This window comes from Lissotriton helveticus, chromosome 9 (genome assembly GCF_964261635.1).
Source record: "Lissotriton helveticus chromosome 9, aLisHel1.1, whole genome shotgun sequence".
Classification (NCBI taxonomy): Eukaryota; Metazoa; Chordata; class Amphibia; order Caudata; family Salamandridae; genus Lissotriton; species Lissotriton helveticus.
In genome coordinates, this window is record NC_136070.1 from 376,954,323 (window position 1) to 376,974,949 (window position 20,627).

General features: G+C 45.7%; 1 protein-coding gene across 1 annotated transcript in view; it reads left to right on the plus strand.

The window, feature by feature from the left end:
- The window catches only part of PAPOLA (poly(A) polymerase alpha), a 701,574-nt gene that overhangs the window by 646,651 nt on the left and 34,296 nt on the right, over positions 1 to 20,627 (plus strand). Inside the window, exons 20-21 of the mRNA XM_078660129.1 lie at positions 2,384 to 2,455; positions 17,220 to 17,279. Coding sequence (XP_078516255.1) covers positions 2,384 to 2,455; positions 17,220 to 17,279 — 132 coding nt within the window. The remainder of the gene's footprint in view (positions 1 to 2,383; positions 2,456 to 17,219; positions 17,280 to 20,627) is intronic.

The following is a 20,627-nucleotide window of genomic DNA, read 5'->3' on the forward strand; positions in this document are numbered from 1 at the left end:
CTAAATGTTCCAGCTTGGCCCCCATTGCCTCTGAGTCTGCAAACAAGCAGTGTACCTGTTCCCTAAGAGTCTTTTCCTCAGTGCGTGGCCTAGCCAGCTAAGCCCCATGTTCAGTGACTCAATCAGCCAATTTTTCAGACATCTGTCTGAAGGAGCATGACCCCAGCCTGGGGTGCATATATTACTAAACCCGGAACTGGCATCAGTGTGGGTTTATTAATACAAGCTTTTTGATACTAAACATCCCCATTTTCGGTGACACCATCATGTAGCTGGGGAACTTGTTTTCACCTGTGTCCAGCACACAGTTTTAAAATTGCATCCCTGATCACCCATACTAGCAGTAATTGAACTGACCAGTGCCGGGGCATATCTGCTCAGTCAGTTAGCTCTCACATGTAGTGTAGTGCACCCTGCCATAGGGCTAAAGGGCCTGCTGTATGGGCGACTTACCTATTCTACATACAGTGTCTGCAGGAAGGCCACACAGGCTGTGTTCCATGTCATGTTTTCACTTTTGTCTGCACCAAGACGCAGTTTGCAGTGACAGTTTACATGATCTTGGTGAGGGGTCCCTTATGCTGGCACAATTTGTGCTGCCGCCCGTGGGGTCCCACTTTAGTACCTCAGGCCCTAGGTAACGGCGGTGACGTTACTAGGGACCTACAGAGGGTACAGAGGGTACTAAACGTGTCACCAGTTGGGGAAAGCAATTGTGCACTTTTGGGAAAAGGATCTGGTATTGGGTACCTGGTTAGCAGGAATACAGTGCACCTCCACTCGAAATCGCATCAAACGTCCGGCAAAAACTGTGAGGCAGGCGACTGTCAAAAAGGGCACTTTCCTACAGGCTCTCAGTATCTTCGGACTCCCAAAGGTACTGCTTGGGGATCCTGCCTGCCGTTTAATCTCAGCACTCACTGCTGCTTGCCTGGGGCTGGATTATGTCTCAACACATGCTTCTGTGGCCTCTCAGCTCTCCCCTGGGAGGCTCTCCTCACCTCTGTATCCCCACAAGCTTCTCCATCCCTCTTGTCTTCTTTTACCTATTACTACAGTCTGTGGGCCTGCTGGGATCTTGCTGCCTCTCTGTGTGCGCTGCTGCTGCAGCGGTCGATACTGTCCCCTATGTCAGGCCAATGCCCAAAAGGGACCTCAGTCCTTCCAAGCCACCCTAACTGATCTCCGGTGGCGGCTGAAGAGTCCACACTGCATGGCTGTTAGGTACTCCCCCCACTTTCTCTCCTCACTGCTCATGCCCCAGTGACCTCTCTGCTTTCCCTGAGGTGGCATACCCTACCCTGGTGTCTCCTACCTGTGAGGCATTCTCGCAAGTCGCCACCTCCTGCAGGTATGTGCAACTACAAAACATCTGTGTCGCCGGAGGACTTCTGTCCAGCTGATCCCACCTGGTCATTGGCCAAGCAGTGCAGACCCCATCTCAGCAGTCTCCGACAGCACTGCAGGAATCCTTCACCTCAGCCGCGCTCTTCTGGCCGTGGGACTACTTCGCCAGCAGCACAGCGAAGGCCTCACTGCGACCATCTCCAGTTGTGCCTCCGCGTTCTCACCTCGCTTTTCTCTCCGCACCATCCCACATACATGTCTGGCAGAGGAACAGGTGTTAGATGGATTTAGGTATGAATGAAGGAGGATTTTATTTTTCAGAGATTGGAGCCATCTTGCTCTTCTCCTGACCACACCCCCTGAACAGTTTATACATGCTGCTTTGTCTAAGGCTTGCTGTTCATAGCCAAAGCTTCCCAGGACTGAGCTGAAGGTTTGACAAACAAAACCCAAGGTTCCTAAAGGAGTTGGTAAGTGTATTACATGGAGAGGTTGCACAACCACACCATATATTACTCACCATTTCCTCACAGTAACAAATACACTAGTCATTAAGGTCACTTGTACTTCATAGCAAATTGGCAGTGGACCTGAGAAGTCATCCTTATGTCTGCCAAATGTTTACGTCCTGGATGTTGGTGTATCAGTCCTAATATAATTGATATGGAATACCAACATTATACGCAACGACCCTCTGCTCCATGTCTCCATTTTCTATTATTTCAGATTCATTCCGGATGATTCAAACGAGCATTACACAATTTGCAGATCTTTGTTTTAAGGTCACTGCTACTGTAAATCTTCTTCAGTATTATTTAATCTTCAAGCTGTTGCTGGATATGTAAGCTAGAATCTGTTTTCCTGCTGCATTTTAGAGCACTTATCAGCTATATTGGCCAAATTGTGTTCCTTTTCAGTTTTCACTTATGTAATCAAAGTGCCCATACAAATCTAGATCAGAACACTGCTGAAGTTGACTTTTTTTGTTTGAAAACCTTCTAAAAAATGGATTTTCAAAATATATCTTTGTTCATAGGATTGTCTACCCGAAGAATCCACATTCCTGGAACCTGATGATCCTGATAAAGTGGAAACAAACCTCCTTAAGGTATTGTTTTTAACTCTTTGACAGTTGCATAATTACATTTAAGCATTCTTTTGCCTCTTATTTTTTTTGACTATGCTGATCTTGGGGGAATTATATAGCACTTTGGCTTGCACACTTACTGTGTATTTATGCCTCATGAAGAACATTTAAGTCAAAGAATTTGTTTAGCATCAGGTGTATTTAGACAGTGCGATTTTGGGACTTAAACTTTAAATGAAAGGCTCTATGGGAGCTGCATGAAAAGCACAATTATATACTTAAGTGAATGAAATGTTTTTTTGCAGTGTAATTTGAGGGCTTTATCATGGACACTACATGTAACTAACCTGTGTGTTCCTTGGTGAAAACCTAAAAGAAAGTAGTCATTCAGTGTAGGTCTGTCATTCATGATCTGCGTGCTGTGGTGCATTTTAATTCCTTCTACGGTGCATTTTAATACCTTCTATTAATTTATAAACATAGTATGTATTTAAGAGCTTTCAAGCATGATGTAACCCAAATCAGTATCTTGAATGAATGCTGAATGAGTAAAATATGTAAAAGGTAAATTACACGTGGGGCTCTTCCCATGACTGCTCTACTTCCAGCTTGAAGTTCTCTAGTGAGTCCAAGTCCAAATACAAGCTGATAGAGACGTGTAACTTCAGATGCATCACCGTATGTATATTCCCCAGGTGCAATATTAGATCCAGAAAACTTTAAAGCAGTACTCCTGAGCAGAGCCATGCATCTGTGTCAACGTTGTTCTGCTCTGGAAGTGATGGTTCTCTTTCATGGTATATTCATCAACAGTCATAAGCACTGAATAATCCCGCCTACGTGCGGGGACCCCGGAGCATATACAAAATGCACACGCACACACACATACACACACGTACACAGTACCTTCAAACATGCATATATACATAAACATGCAGCCTAAACATCATTTAAATAGGCTAAGATGGCAAAATTGCTTTGGATTTTTCATTTAAAATAAAATAACCTTATATAGCATTTCTGTAATAAAGACCATGCACCCCTCTAGAAAAAGGCAAGTAATAGCAGGCAATTAACACATAGGCTGCATAGATTAATCTACATTAGTAACAAACTGGCTCCGTGCCTTTAAGACCTCCAGGAACTCCCTGCTCCCATCATGCACCACAGGTTACAGTTAGGTCAGGTCTTTTTTACGGTGTAGTAACACCTAGGAATCAAGAAGCAAGTCAGGAAAAATCTACTATACCAAGTATATTCCTCCGGGGAGGAGGGCAGGTTGCTTATGACTTTGACTTATGACTTTGATGGAGTATACCCCTGGAAGAGAACTAGGATTAAAGGTAAGTAACTTATCCTTCTCTTCCAGGGGATACTCATCAATAGTCATAAGCACTGAGTAGAACAGCAAGCCGATACACACTATCCCGCGGACAAATATCAGTATAGTTACAGCACAGCAAAGACTTCAAGGATGAATCATTAAAATAGATTTCTTTAAGAGGCTTGCCCAAAATGAGCATCCGCCTGAGTATCCGAGTCTAAACTGTAATGGTGGGTAAATGTTTGCACTTATCGCCATGTGGCAGCTTTACAAATATCTACAATTGGAAAAATTTTAAGGAGAGCCGTGGTAGAGGCCTTTCCCCTGGTAGAGTGAGCCTTTGGTTTTCCAGGGAGAATTTTATCGGACAATTGGTAAGTCAATCCATCTAGAAATGGATAGTTTGAAAGTTGCACACCCAGTATTATTGGAACCATAGTTTATGAACAGGCAGTCTGATTTCCCCAGAGTGCCACCATAAATTCACCCAGAAGGACAACCATCAGGCATGCAATCTTTGTCTGCGTATAGATCACAAAACGGACTCCTTCGAGGCATGGAGTACAAGCCGAAGACAGTGAAGACTCGAGAAAAGCGGCGTGCCCACTAAGCAATGCCGAGGCAGAAAGAAACAACCTCAGTTTGAGATCTTGGGCTGTCGAGTGAAGAGGAAGATAATGCCACCGAAGAAGTGGAAGCAGCGGTCTCAGACGTCGAAAGGCTTATAATTGACGGCAAAAACGATCATAAGAGTCTCAAGGAATTACTTGTAAAGGTAACACTGAAAAAGATGGTTGTGGTTGAGCCGAAAATTTTGGACTCCAAATCCACATAAGTCTGGCTCAGCGCTGGAAATCTCGCGACCAAAAGCAAGTTCAGGAAAAAAGAACCCCCCAGGTCCCATATAAAGGGTAACGCAGGTGGGAAAGCCTCTGAGAAGACATTGACGTTGAAAAATGATGGAGTCGAGAGAAAGAGAAGGCGGAAGCTCATCCAACAGCAGCCGAAACTTCAACATTGAAAAAGAACGCTTATGTTCGACATAGGGATTTTGAATACCATTGAAGCCTTTGAAGGAAAGCGCAATGGAAGATAAAGATTCGGGGGAATTAGAATCCCCTTTGACACCAGAGCCACAAGAAGAGCTTTTCTATGAGGAAGAGGACAAAGAGGAACAAGGTCTGTACCAAGACTTCGAAGAGTTGGAAAGCATGAAAGAACAGTGGCAAGATCTTGAGGCAGATTCACCAGAGGAAGTTGTAGACACTTATCCGTCGAGGCAATTGCCTCCTTTTGATGTTACCATATGCATCTAACTGGTAAAGAAGGCAGCTGAACGGATTGGAGTTCAGATGGAGGAGGAAAAGTCACAAACATGTTTCCTACTAGAAACATTAATACCCTCTTAAAATAAAAAAACAGTTCCTTCCAATGCTCCCAACCATCTTGGATCTGTCGAGAGAGGCGTTCAAGGAACTATCAACCTGCAGGTCAGTGACTCCCAGGGTCGAGAAAAAATATAAACATTCCTCCAAGAACCCACCATACATTCGAGGCAATGAGATGGCAGACTTTATTATGGAAGCCACCGTCAGTAAGAGAGAAAATGTTCCAACCACATCTCTGGATAGAGAAAGCAAGAGGATAAAAATGGTGGGTAGAAAATCTTAGAGTAGCAGCAATACAGTTGTGTATAGCAATCTCCAATGCCTTGCTGGACAGGTATGTCAATCAAAATTGGGATGAAATTGCAATGTTAATGAAGTACCTGCCTGAACAGTATCAGAAGAGAGCAAATACATATGCAGGGAAGGGAGGCAAGCATTGGGAATGCACTAGGTCTCGCATTTGCGAGAGTTTAAACTATTGGCATTGTAAATGACAATGCCTTTTATTTGTTTTAAAAACCAAAACATGAATAAAAGGCATTGTCATTTATAGTGCCAATAGTTCAAACTCCGGTAAATGCGAGACCTATTGCATTGCAGATGCTTGTTTAGTTTACCATAGACCTTGCAAACGAAAGCGCATGCACTGTCTTGGGTAATACCTAAAAAACACATTCTAATGTTCAAAGTTCGTCAGTACCGACCACTACCTCCCAGTCATTCATGCTGAGGGATGAGATGTAAAATCAAACCATTAGAACTTGTGCATAACCTTCTGAACGATACTTTCTCTTGGTATACACTGATCCATGCAATTAATTTCTTACATTTAACCCTCATCTGCAAAAGTTGGCTCTGCCATGCAAACCAAGTGTGCAACCTTTTACGGTCAACAGGCTTTAATTGCCAGATGGGCCCTTGTAGTTTTTCCACAAGCATTTTAAGTAAAACGGAAGTGCAGTTACACGGAGCTACAGGGTGAGAATGAAAAAAAAAAATACCCATTGGTAGAGAACAAAACAATTTACACTGAAGCATATTCATAATGTGCATTTTAATGACCTCTTGCTGCCGAAGTAATGGAGTGGAACAAAGGTGCTGCCCATCCAAACTATGGCTTGTTTAAAGTACAGTAATTAACGATTAGAAAAGAAAACATGGAATTGTAACATAGAAGAATGCAAGTTATAAAGCTGACTTTGTTTAACTGCGCGTGATGTGCACATTGACAAAAAGAGCCAACAGTTATATAATCAATAAGTTAAACAAGCTGGTATTCACAACTGCGCATGAGACCCTCCTGCAGTAAGAGAAGCTCATTAAATAAAATTGTGCTTACAGACTAAATAAGATATACTGTGTAACAATCAAAGTAAAAGGTCCAGTCCTCATGGGAGGTTACAGATGACGACAAGGCAGTACTAAAGAGGGACTAACACGCCTAATAAGGATTCAGAAGCCAGCATTTACGAAGGACAATGACACAAGCCAATTACAAATATGGGTGGAGAGTGGGCGAGGCTATAAGTACATACTCCAATACAGCATGGCTCACAGAGCATGCACTGCCCAGGCTCTACCTAAAAAGCACAGCCAACATGTGCTTATTGACTGTATTGGACGCGGTAGACACAGTGGTAAGATTACTACTAACAGGTGCAACCTTAAGACGTGCATGCATGGCTGAGAATATCTGGGTTCAAAAACGAAGTGCAGGCCAACATCATCAATACCCCCTTCAATGGGAAACACCTGTTGGGAAATCAAGCAGGTGACAAACTACAAAAGATTGAAAAAGATATTGACACAGCTAAGTCGATGGGGGCCCTACAGTTTAGAGGCCAACAAAGAAGGGTATCCACATCCATTAGTAGACCACCAGTAAGAGGGGGATTTCAAACAGTGTCTAAATACCAAACCTTCCAAAATACATGCCACACACAGATAACACAACAGTGGCAATTCCACACACCCTAGAGACAGCCCATTTGATGGCCAAGCAAGGGGGAAAAGCCATCAAAAGAAGCAGCAGTAGAAAGCATGTGACTCCAAAACATTGGGCTTCCACCTCCACACAACAGCTGTGGAGGGAAGAATAGGAAACTGACATCAGACAAATGGATTCTCAACATAGTTCAACACAGCTGTACATAGAATTGGAAAAACACCCACCAACGAGGGGCCCACAACGCATCACCCACACAAAAGAAGAAAGGAGTTCTCTATAAAATGAAGCGCAAGCAATAGAAAAGGTACTCTCAAATGAGATCAGTCTAGGAGTCTACTCAACATGCTTCCTAATCCCAAACTAGACGAAACACTGTGGCCCATAGCGGACCTCCTTTTCCTAAACAAGTTCATTAGAACACACATTCAAATTGACAACTCCACAGGAGGTTATTCCTTTTCTCCAACTCAAACTTGGAGATTACTTGGCAACCATAGTCCTGAAGGACGCCTATCTGAACATTCCAATGAATCATAGACACAAGAAATTCCTGTGTTTTGTAACAGACTGAACTATTTACCAATTCAGAGTGCTGCCCTTTGGCATAAAGTCAGCTCCCAGAGTAGCCACAAAGTGTCTCAATAGTTATTAACAAATGCAGGCAGTCATGACAAACATGATACTTGGATCCAATGGAACTGGGACACAAGGTCGGGAAACTGCCAGTGTTATAAGACTTCCTCTCCATGGAAAGAGGAAGAGTTCTTCACCCAGAAGTAAACACGCTGAGTTTATCGCGTGACTCCTGACAACATAGAATTCGGTCACCTGGGGCTACCAGAAAACGCAGTGCCAGTACTCAGGGAGGCAAGAAGAATGACAGCTCGAAAATGTTACACAGCAAAATGGGAAAGTTGCACTCAGTGGTGTCAAAAACAACCTACTTCAAGAGAGGATATGTGAAACCATGGTTATTAGGTAGCTTACATATCTGTTAGGAGAAGGCCTAACTCTTATGCATCATTAAAAGTACATCTGGCAGCCATAGTAGCCTACACAAGAGGTTGCATAGGGAGAAGTGTTACTTCCACAATAATTAAAAGGTTTCTGGAAAGGGCATACCGGGGGGAGCACCAACAGCCAAATGGAATCTTAACGTGGTACTTCCACAGTTAATGAGAGAACCATTCAAACCAATCCATAAAACACCTGAAATGTAATCACGCTATAAACAGCATTTCTAACCACCATGACTCTAGAGTAAGTGAGCTCCAAGCACTCCCCATACAGGAACCATAAATACAAATATACAAAGACAGGATAACCATGAGGACTAACCAACAATTCCTCCTGAAGGTCATATCCCACTTTCACATAAACTATTTAGATACCAGGTTTCTTCAATGATCCAAAGACTTAAACAGAGAGAGCATTACACACTCTGGGCACCTGCACCACAGGTAATAATGTATTACATAGAAAACACTGAAACCATCAGGAAGGAAAAAAATCTCTTCAAATCATTTGCATACAATAACAAAGGGAAAACAGTTGGAGCACCATCGAAAGGTGGATAATGCAGACCATTCAGATGTGTCACAACAAAGTTAGCATCCGGTTGTAAGCAAAACCAAGAGCAAATTCAACAAGAAAGAAAGGAGCAACAATAGCTTTCCTGGCCAATGTCCTACTTAACAACATATGTATGGCAGCTATTTGGTCATCAACACACATGTTCAAAAACACTGCTGTATTGATGTGCAAGTGAACAGGAATGCGCAAGTAGGACAAAGAGTTTTAAAACATCTGTTTACAAGCTCAACACCCATCTAAAACCCCAACCTCATTTACAACCCAACCACCACAATGAAGAAAAAGCTACGAAATCAATGCACAGCATGTGAATCCAGAAAAGATTAATGCTGAAATCCGAACGGTTATTTACCTATTGGAGTAATTTTGCAGCTTGAAAAATGTTCTTGATTCATATGCAACCCACCTCCTCAAGAAATGATGCAAAGCAAATAAACAGAGGACAGGTATACAGAAGAATAAAAGGAAACCCACCCCAAAAAAAAAGAAGGAATCTGAAGATGGTGACCAAGAGTGGGACTTCCGGTGAGGGCGTCTGAAGTCCAAGGAGCCTGAAACAAACACCAAGTAGGGACTGTCGAAGTCCAAAAGGAAAAAGCAAGCAAGGAAGGACTACTATCCAAGGAGAAAGTGCCTCACACAGCCGCTAGAGGCTGAATAATGGCAGCAAGATCTAAAAAAATGTCAAGCTGCAAAACCACTTCTACAGGTATGTATCCTTTTTGTTCCCATCCGCTTGCCAAATAGTAAACATCCAATCCCGCCACCAGCACAACAAACTTCTGTCCTTCCAAGTCCACTTCTCCCAAAGAAGATCGTACAGAAAATCAAGGACAACACACAGCTTAGTCCTTTGCCCTTCCTATAACCACAACTTCGAAACTGCTTTAGTCCGACCTTTCCATTACACAGCCACTTTGAGAGGCATAATAAGTCATTTCCTCCAGGGCTGGTAAGCCCTTGCGTCTGACAAATGAGTTCTCTAAATTGTTCAATGAGCTGCTCCCTCCTGTTTCTTTGTACCCCGCTGTACCATCCACACCCATCAGGGTAGCTGACGGAGGACCACAAGTTAGTTTTGCTGCAGGAAGTGCAGGTCTTTTTCACCAATGGGGGACAAAGAAGGGTTTGCAGCCTCAGAAGCAGGACCTGGGTGTTGTTTCCTTTACTTCCTAATACCGAAGAACTGAGGGCTCCTTCCTATTTTAGATCGCCACCCTTGCAACACCTACATGCAAAAGGACATATTCAAGATACTTACACTAGCTCAGGTTCTGTTTGCATTGGAGACTGGACAGTAGCATTGGAACTGCAGAGTTCTTATTTCCATATGCCTATCCTGCCAGTCCACTGGAATAATCGATATGCCAGGAGAATTTCCACTTTGCGATGCTCCTATTTGGCCTCACCAGTGCCCCTTGGGTGTTTGCGAAAGTAATGGCAGTAGTTGCAGCACACCTTTGAAGGCTATTGGTTCCAGTCTTCCCCTACCTTGATGACTTTCTCCTGAAGGCAGGCTTGCCCTGGGCACTTGTAGACCATCTCAAGATGACTGCAAACCTACTAACACCAGAGACTGCGAAACAACTAACATTGTTAGAGCTTACTGTGGGAGAGTGCCCCTTTTGACATGGTCACCCCTATTTTTGCCTGGTATCTGATGCAATTTTGACAAAAGTGCCCTGGGTTCCTGCTAACCAGTTACCCAGTGCCAGTTCAATTTCCCCCAAACTGTACAATTGTTCCCCAATTTGGCAATACATTTAGCACCCCTGTAACTCCCTAGTAAATGGTACCTTGGATACCTAGGGCATGGTGTACTAAAGAGGGTGCCTAAGGGCTGCTGCATGTATTGTGCCGTCCTAAGGGCCCCCTCAGCAACAACATGCAAACTGCCATTGTGCCATGGTGCCAAGAAAAGTGAAGATCCGAAATGGCACACCCCATGTGTACCATTGCCTGCAGACACTGCATGTAGTATGGGTAAGTCACCCCTACAGCAAGCCTTACAGCCCTAAGGCAGAGTGCACTATACTACATGTGTGTATATATCTGCATGAGCAGATATGCCCCTCTGATGTCTAACTCGATTCTTAGATATTGCAAGTGAACATGGAACCCATTTTAAGCACATACACTGAACACTGGTAATTAGGAGTTCCCCAGCTACATGATGGCTTAAATGAAACCAGGGATGTTTGTTATCAAACATCTTGTATTAATACACCCACACTGATTCCAGTGATGGATTTATTAATACGTGCACCCAGAGGACACCTCAGAGGTGCCCCCTGAAAACCTACCAACAACTAGTGTGCTGACTGACTGGTATAGACCAGCTTACAACCTCAGACATGTTTCTGACCCCCTGCAGGTGAGAGCCTGCGCTCTCGAAGGCCTGCGCCGGCCAAAGGTGTTGTCACCTCATCCAAGCAAGATGGCTAAGTGATTAGCATATCAAGCCAGGAGTTTTGAAAGGCTTCTGCTGCCTTTTGATATGCAGCCCAAGGCTTCCCCACCCACGGACAGGCCAAATGGTCCTGGGATTTGGCACCAGGACAGGAGGGAAGATGAGCTAGTCAGGAGGTGTGTCCCCCTCTCAGGCTAGTACCTATTTTAAGTTGGGCTACCTGAAGTGGACACAACTTTTAGAATTCCACCATCTTAGTTTGGGCAGAATTAGGCTTTCTGGGTCAGGGTTATGCCCACTTCCCAGAGGAAGTAGTCATATAGCAGGTGTAGGTACCCTAAAGGTAAGTAGACCATTGGCTACTACCTGTCACTCATTGTATCCCCTCCAAATTGAGTATTTAGGTGGTACCTCAGACACCAGGAACTCAGATTAGATGGACCGAGAAGAGGAGGACACCGAGAGCTGCAAGAAAAGGCAAGAATTGAAGACTGCTGTGGACTTTTGATGCCAAAGGCTACCTGCTGCACTAAGTCTTGACAATCCCGACCCAGCGACTTGTCCTGCGGGTGAACTCCTACTAAGAACCCCAATGGGATGTGAGCACTTCGTAAATTGCCAGAAAGTCTCCCTTGGAGGAGAGCTACTCCCCAGCAGTTCACAGGCACTGAAACGTAAAGTCCGGTCTACCGAGTTGCTGCACTCCAGCCAACCGGACACCGCAGCCCCACAGAAAGAGGACCTTGTGCCCCCAAAGGTCAGATCTGTCCCAACCACCAAGTGAGAGGACACCAGGACCAACCGGAACCACACAGGACCAATATCAGGAGTACCGGACCCCTTACAGCAAGCAAAAACCATGAGATTCCAGTCGAGAGACGTCCACATTACAGAGATCCACTTCAAGAGTGGCCCAGCTGTCCTGATTTTTGCACCCTCAACAGGCAAGATCAAAGACTGCAAGGCTCCAGAAGGCACAGAGACCACTAACATTTATACTTTGCAGCCAAGCGCCCCAGCTTCGGTACCCACTTGCCGTCTGTGCCCCCTTGTCCCCAGGACCCTTGTGACCAGAGTCCCTCATTGGGAGCTCGCCAGCCTTGTCCCCACGACCCTTTCTGCAGCCTCTCTCTAGGGGCCTCTTCGCCTTTTTCTAATTGTCTATGGCTCAGCAAGCACTCACATTGTACACCATTAAAGGCTAATTGTTGTCTCTTTGCTTTTCCTGCAATTGGTGGATTACCCTTCTCTTTTCAACTCACCTGTTGTGATGGTTTTTTAACAGGTTTGAAACATATGCTCTCGCTTAAGCACTTTGTAATGCCACAGTGGGACTTGAATCTGGTTCTCACTTCTTGGATGTGCTCTTGTGAGCCAATGTACATTGGTCCACTACGACTTGTAACCCTGAAACAGTCTTTTTGGTTACGATATCCGCTTGTTACATATGTGAGCTTCAGGCACTTTCAGTCCAGCCGCATTATAAAACATTTTTTTGTCCAGATTCCTCACCTTGTGCATATTGTCAGGCACCATACTGGATCCAGAAAATTCAAAGCACTGCTCATGCGTGCCAGCATTATGAACATCACCCATGTGTGATGATGTCAGTTTATTTTTTTATGCACCTTTAGACATGGACCTGGAGCTTTGCTTCTTTTTTCCTTCACTTTTAAAGAGATTTGTTTCCTTGAAATGTTCCAGTGTACAAGGGTTGCCACCATCTACGACTGCATGGTTTAAGCCTTGCAGGGACTGCTGCATACGGATCTCCGTAAAAGACCCTCTTAAGGTGTGCTTTGATTTCATTGCGCAACTTCAAGGCCTGCACCAACTGCATCCAAATGTACCCGAAAGTCACCCGAGATTGCAAGGTGAGGCGCTGCATGGCAAAGCATCAGAAGCCCCGTGCAGGTCCCTCTCGAAGTAGAGAGCGTGGCCAGCTCCGGAAGTAATTTGTGAGGTCAATCTTCCTAATGATCGAAGTCTTTGGGTAAATCAATGAAGAAACAAAAAAAGTCCAATAAGGACTCATCCCCTTCCACCACTCTTTGGAGAAGGCGCAGTGGCTCACTGTGCTTCTTGGTGTCACTACCGTTCCACTGAGGAGCTGATTAAGTCTCTGTTTTTGATGTACACCGTTTTTCCAGGCTCATCAGTTACTTCGTAGCAAGTCAAAGACTTTTGTGAGGCTATGCTGTTCATCTGAGCACGCTTCCATTTCAATCTGGGTCCCTAATGGGCCCCAAGTATGCTCAGGGTACTCTAGTCGGACTCCCGCTAAGGTGTTCGCCCTCACCGTTGTCTGAACTCCTAGAACCTAATTCAGGTTCTGGACTGGCATAGGACTCAACACTGAAACTCGTGCCAATTCTTCGTTCATCAACACCTGCACAAATGCCACCGGTGACAGACGAAGACTTCTAACCCATTGTTCTGTCAGACTCCAAGCCGGCTGCAGCTCTATCTTGTTCGAGGCCAAGTTCATATCTTGATCCGCCAGAGCCTTTTCTAAACCCATTGGAATCTGATCCAATCCTGATGCCATGCAGCTGCGTACATACATTGCACCAGCTTTTTGGCTTAGACTGTGATCAGAGCCAGCCATATGGAGATAACAATGATGTGGACGGAGACCTCATTCTTGAGAGTAATTAGGACCGTTGAGGTCCTTGACTTTGACTTCCTGACTGTGGAGTTTAAGACAAACGTTCACACAGAAGCCCTACAGCCTAGCCAGGCTCTGTCTGAACATCTTTTACCCTTTAATGATGCCCTTACTGCATACTGTTGGGTACTTGGGTTAAGCCATGCTCTGGTCCCTCAGTCAACTGACACTCACCCGTCAGCATACACCTGCTTCTGGCAAATAGATTTTTTGACCCAGCATCTGGCCCTGGAGAGCTTGGTGGTACAGGCATTCACCAGTAAATGGAATCCTAATGTCTCTCAAACCACTCCTGTTGAAAGGAAATGGAAATGAGTTGATGCTTTTGGCAAGAGTATGTTCTCAACCAGTACTGACCTGAGGTCAGTTAATGTGAGCTGCCTCCTATGGCGATATACCCAAGCATTTTGGTGGAATCTTACCCGCAGTCGCAGAAGATCTGCGACCTTCACTAGCATAGCAATTCAAGATGGTCGGGATAAGACCAAAGTTGTCACCTGCTCGGACGCCACAGATTGTCTAGTCATGGCAATGGGAACTAGCTTGATGCTTCGGCGCCACACACAGATTAAGTCCCCTGACTTCTCTGGGGATGCCCAGACATCCTTAATGGACATGCTTGACTATGGCTTCTGCCTCTCTGGAGCGTTTTAACTAAAGCCAAACCACGACACGTCCTCTGGGCCTCTCCAGTCCAGCAATCCCCTCTGCTGTAATTTTGTCCTTTTAGGGAAAATTCCACCTACAGCAGAACGCCTGTTGGAGGACGACCTGTCCATCTTATGCCAGGTAGTGCAGCCTCTTTTGCCAAAGTAGCTATACAGTTGATACCCTCTCTACCCTCTTCCGAACTGGGGACTTGGTGTTAATTCACTCTACTTTATTGTGGCGGAAAAGGGAAGAGGCCTCAACCCTGGCCTGAGTCTTTGCTCTCAACATGTTCCCGAACAAAGAAAAAATTCAAGATACTTACCCTGGCTCAGGTTGTATTTTCCCTGGATCCTGAGCACTTTATGGTTGTGCTGGACCTACAGGATGTTTATTTTCACATCCCCATCCTGTGAGCCCACAAGCACTACAGGTGCTTCAAGGTGGGTTATGAGATTTCTCAGTTTGACGTGCTCACTTTTGGCTTCACCCATCACCTATGCCCCTTGGGTGCTCACAAAGGTTATGGCTGTGGTCCCTGTCCGTCTGTGGAGGTTTGGGGTACCAGTCTTCACCTACCTCCAGGAGTGGCTGTTGTAGGCGGGCTCACCACAGTCAGTGGTCCATCACCTTCAGATGACAGCAAACCTCTTGACATTGGTGACATTTTCTGTTAGCCCTCCCAACTCACACCTGACTCCTTTGCAGAGGTTCCCCTTTCATTGGAGCCATACTGGATAAGGTGCGCTTTCAAATCTTTATTCTGGACCACCAAATCCAAGGCGTTTGACCTATGATCCCAATATTTCAATCCCTGTCATGGAATTCAGTCAGGATGGCTCTGAGGCTCCTTGCCCTACTAGCCTTCTGACAGCTGCTCAACCATAGTACACACAAAGGGGGAGAAGGACTCAGCCCTACCTCATCCTCCTCAAACACGATACTAAACACAAAAGCAGGTAAGGCGAATATCAGTCTTTGTAATTCCTAGCCCTCCCTATTGCTCCGCCTCTAGCGTTGGGTTGCGCAGAGGCGTTCAGTAGCAGCCCTATGATGAAGAGTGCCACAACTTGTTGTGTGTGAGGGCAGTTTAAGCAAAGTGTTTGTGCTCCCTTCGTAACTACACATCACATTTGTAAAATGTTGCCACTGATATTCGCCTTACCACCTGCTCAACCATGCCCGATGCATATAAGAGATTTGCAGTGGTACCTAAAATCTTACTAGGCCCAGCACCAAGGGAAACATTGTTAATTCCAACCAGATGTCAGAGGAACCCGCAAAGGATCTGCAGTGATGGCTGCTCGACCGCAATTGAACCAATGGCAGACCCCTCTCCCTGCCCCATTCAGAGTTGACATTGGTGATGGACGCGTCACTACAAGGTTCGGGAGGTCATCTGGAAGAGGTAGAGATCAGAGGACACTGGTCTCCTTCTGAGATCTGTCTGCTTATGTCTCGATGTGCCTTTAGAAGTGGATCTGGACCTCCGTTCCTTTTTCCTTCACTTTAGAAGATAATTTTTCTTTAAAATTTCCCAGTGTGCAAGGGATGTCACCCCTAAGACTGTATGGTTTAAGCCCTGTAGGGACTGTTGCAAACAGATGTAAGTGGTATATCCCTTCAAGGTGTTCTTTTGATGCTTTGATTGCACAGCTTCAAGGCTAGCAACAGTTGCGCCCAGATAAATCCAAAAGCTGTCTGAGATCGGAAGTGAAGCTCTATGTGGCAAAGCAATGGCATGATCATGCCTGTCCCTCGCAAAGTAGAGAGCGCTGTTAGCTCCCGAAGTTGGTCCTGATGCCGAATTTTCTCACGGAGGAAGTCTTTGGGTATGTCAAAGAAGAAACAAAAGTAATCCAAGTAGAACTTGCCCCTTCTGCCTCTCTTTGAAGAACGACACAGTTTCGTCACTGTGCCTTTTGATCATGCTTCTAAAATAGAGTCCAAAGGAAAGATAGTAACTTTGTAGCATTCATTTTTCAGATTTTTTTGTCTGAGCTGTCCAACTAGTAAACAGACAAGCAATGTCAAAATAGACTTTAAGAAATACCAGACCGATTCGCTTTGCCAATCTTACTTTGACTCACTAATGATTGGTGGAACACAAGAGTTTACTGTGTTATTGGTTTTTTAAAGTCGGCAGATATCATTGAAACCTCATTTATGGGGTAACGGGAGCTTATGGCAGATAGTGTAGTTTTTTAAGCAAAACATCTTTACAGACCAGTGAGAGATTTTCAAATGAATGATCTAGACTTAACCTTTCCATACCAGAAGACATGGTCTTTGGTAATGAACAACAGTATTACTATTGTGTCCTTTGGCTTTCAACACATTATTTAAATGTTAATGTGACCATCAAGTGACAGCAAAGAGAACCAGTCTAAGACCATCATAAAGATATGTTGTTTGATTCACATTCTGCTGCTCTATGCTTTGGTTTTATTTTGTAGTATTTGTGAATATTAAAATCTAAGAGTACCAGAATGGATCACATTTCTTCTAGTGGTGCATGTAAATCTTCATTTCTGTTTCAGTTTCTTTTCGTAATATGTTAGTGTGTTCTAACAGTCTAACGCAGCAGTTCTTTTTATCTAGGAACAGAAAATAATGCTTCAAATTTCTAAGATTGTACAATTTGGGGAAATAGGGTGTAGAATATAGGTGGAGATATACGCACAACTGTAGCACCCCCACAAAAGTCATTGGAAAATATGGATTTTGGGATTACCTTTGAGGCAAAATGTATTGTTTTAAAGACAACGCATTTTAAGCTATAACTCTTATACTTTTGTATCTCAAGGAATTTGACAAAGAGGCAGAGGGATCTCATTCTCCAACAGCGCTCATACCGGTTTCTCAGGTATGGAAATCGCAAATCCAGAATTAAATGTTGTAGTAAAAATCATTAATAAACCTTTGTAAATGAATATGATGTATGCCCAAGCTTTTTATCCTACTGCTTTGTCATTACTGATTTTGTAGTTTCTGGCTTGTCTGATTTTCGTCAAAATGGTATTGTCATGAAAAGTCATGGTGGGGTTTTGAAAGATGTTCCTGTTCTGTCCTACACGAAAGTTCGCAATTTTATTATATAAGCTGGGCGTCTGTCAGCACACATGCACTTAAAAAAACAAAGGATGAAATGAAGTTAGTTAGCATTGGTTATAACACCTCAGCGTACTTAAAAAAAATTCTAAGAAATTCACCTAAAAAACAGTTAAGGTGCATTTAGGTTTCTAAATTGAAACCGAAAAGCCACAGAAATGTGCAAGTAATGGTTTAGAGCACAATCTATAATGCACACAACAGCCATGCAACTCACTGCCAGTCAGTCCCTCCATCCAATGCTCTGCAAGCTTCAAACACCCAATCCACACTGACTTTGGTAGTGTGCAGCAGGGTTGGCTGCAAGTCTTTATCTTTAACCAGCCACCTGCAACCAACTCTGTGGGCGGCCAATCGCAGCCATGCACAGCTGGGTTGCTCGCAGTTTCTGCCCTCCCACCAGGTCCTGAACTCTATTCCTTTGGTGGTGCCAACCGCAATCTGCATTGTCTTTGGCCATGTGCTGTGGAGAACTGGCTGCAAAACCTGGATGCAGCCAAGTCATGCTCCCACGTGCTGTATGCAGCCATCCCCAACTTGAGCAAAAGTAGTTCCCAAATTACTTTTTTGCAGGAATCAATAAACCAGAGGGCCAGTAGAGTCTGCCGGTCTCGGGTAGGATCCACAGCATCGCCGACTTCAGACCGAGAGCGACCTTCAGGATCGAGCCAGCAACAGACCACATCTACCTCATGCTGAGCAAAAAACACTCTTCCACAACCAAAGCCTTGGTCCCGAAAATTGCTTAGCCGACAGCCTTTAAACCATGGGTACTCACAAACTTTCTCTCGAGGCCAAATTGACAGTGTGGTTTGTGGCCGAGGGCCGCACTGGTGGGGGCGGGGTCAGAGGGGGAGGGGGCGGGGCTAAAGCAAAACGAAAAACTTGTGACCTTCGTGAGAAGCGGTCGCTCCCCACGCTCCCTGCTTGCTGGTGACGGCGCCTCGCACTGCTTGCCTGCAATTATCTCGATCTCTGGGTATCGTAGCGCTTTACTACTTCATTCACCACTAAGCGCTCTATTGCTCTGTTAGCCTGCTTTAAAACGCATAACTGCCCATAGCGTCTTTACTCTGACTAAGCGCTCTATTGTTCTGTTAGCCTGCTTGAAATTACATAACTGCCCATAGCGTCTTTACTCTGTTTGCCCCAATCTCGTGTCTCGTGTCCCAATCTGTGTGCCCCAGTTTGTTTTGCTTTCACCGCCATTTTGATTGTTGTGCCCTGTAACAAACATCTGCAGCACCCCCCCCCCGCCTCCCAGCTGCTCCTCCCTCGCTCCGCCCCTCCACTTCTCCACTTATGACAGATGCATTTGCGCGCAGCGTTCACGCGCAGCGGCCGCGCCCCATGCGCGCCGAAGGTGCGCCAAAGGTAAGCCCGTCTACGCCCGTCCGCGCCTGGACCGCGCCCAGCGCCAGACCCCCTGGTCCCCGCCGCACCCAATCCACTAAATTCACTTATGATGCCGCAACTCTCCTCGCCCTCAACCCCGGTCGCACACCACAATGCTGCGAAGCCACCCCAGGACGTACCCACGGCCCATTCGCCTGCCTCTCCTGCAAGTTCAACTGCTTCAGGACCCTCACCAAACCCACACCCTCCATACACAGCTCCGACTCTAACCACCTGAAGTGCATCCTACTGAACACCCGCTCGGTCCACAGACACGCAACTGAACTCTGGGACCTACTCGACACTGCGTCACCGGACATCGCCTTCCTTACAGAAACATGGATGAACACATCATCAGCACCCGACATCGCCATACCGGACGCCTACAAGATTATCCGAAAAGACCGCACCAACCAAACAGGAGGAGGCATCGCCATCATCCATAGGAACACCATCAAAATCACGACTAGCTCCGACAATAATCTTGCAACCGCCGAACACCTCCACTTCCAGATCCACACCGACCCTAGGACCACACTTAGAGGCACCCTCATCTACAGGCCCCCAGGAACCCGCACTCAATTCAGCGATGACATCACTGACTTCGTTAGCCCACATGCCCTCGCCTCCGAGAACTACATCCTTTTAGGAGACCTCAACTACCACCTTGAAAACAAACACGACAGCAACACCTCCACCCTTCTGGACCACCTGGCCAATCTCGGACTCAAACAACTTGTTGACACCCCCACCCATGTAGCCGGACACACGCTTGACCCTATCTTCACCTCCAGCAAGCACATTTCCTTCGATCGCACCACAACTCTCCATTGGACGGACCACAGCTGTGTTCACTTCATCTACAAAACCACCCTGACCCACAACCGCCCACAACCTATTCCTCGGAGAAACTGGAACAAAATCACCTCCGACCAACTCCTCACATCACTCAACCAAAACCCTCCCACCCTCTCATTGGACCCAATTCAAGCGGCCACTAATCTTAAGCAATGGATCACCCACAGCGCTGACGAATTAGCACCCCTGAAAAAGCACCACATCAAATCAGCCAGCAAAAAGGCTCCCTGGTTCAATGATGACCTTAAAAAATCCAAGAAGCTATGCCGCTCCCTGGAGAAAACATGGAGAAATAACCCAACCACCAACAGTATGGCCACCCTCAAGGCAGCCACCCGCAAACACCACCAACTGATTCGATCCGCCAAGAAATCAGCATTCAAGGATCGTCTCGACAACAACACCCACAACAGCAAGGAACTTTTCAACATCGTCAAAGAATTCACCAACCCCACTGCAGCATCTAACGACATCACTCCCTCCCAAGACCTCTGCGATGCGTTATCCTCCTTCTTCTACAACAAAATTGCCGACATCCACAACAGCTTCGAGAACACTTCCAGCGATCAACCCTCCCCACCCCCCTCAGATCCTACCCCGCCAACTAACAACCTTAGCGCCTGGAACCCAATCACCACTGAAGACACCATCCGCCTAATGAACTCAATCCACTCTGGCTCGCCAACCGACCCCTGCCCCCACTACATCTTCAACAAAGCTGACTCCATCATCGCACCCCATCTCCGTGATGTCATCAACTGCTCGTTCAACTCTGCCACCTTCCCAGAAAGCTGGAAACACGCCGAACTCAGCGCCCTCCTGAAAAAACCCACAGCAGACCCCTCTGAAC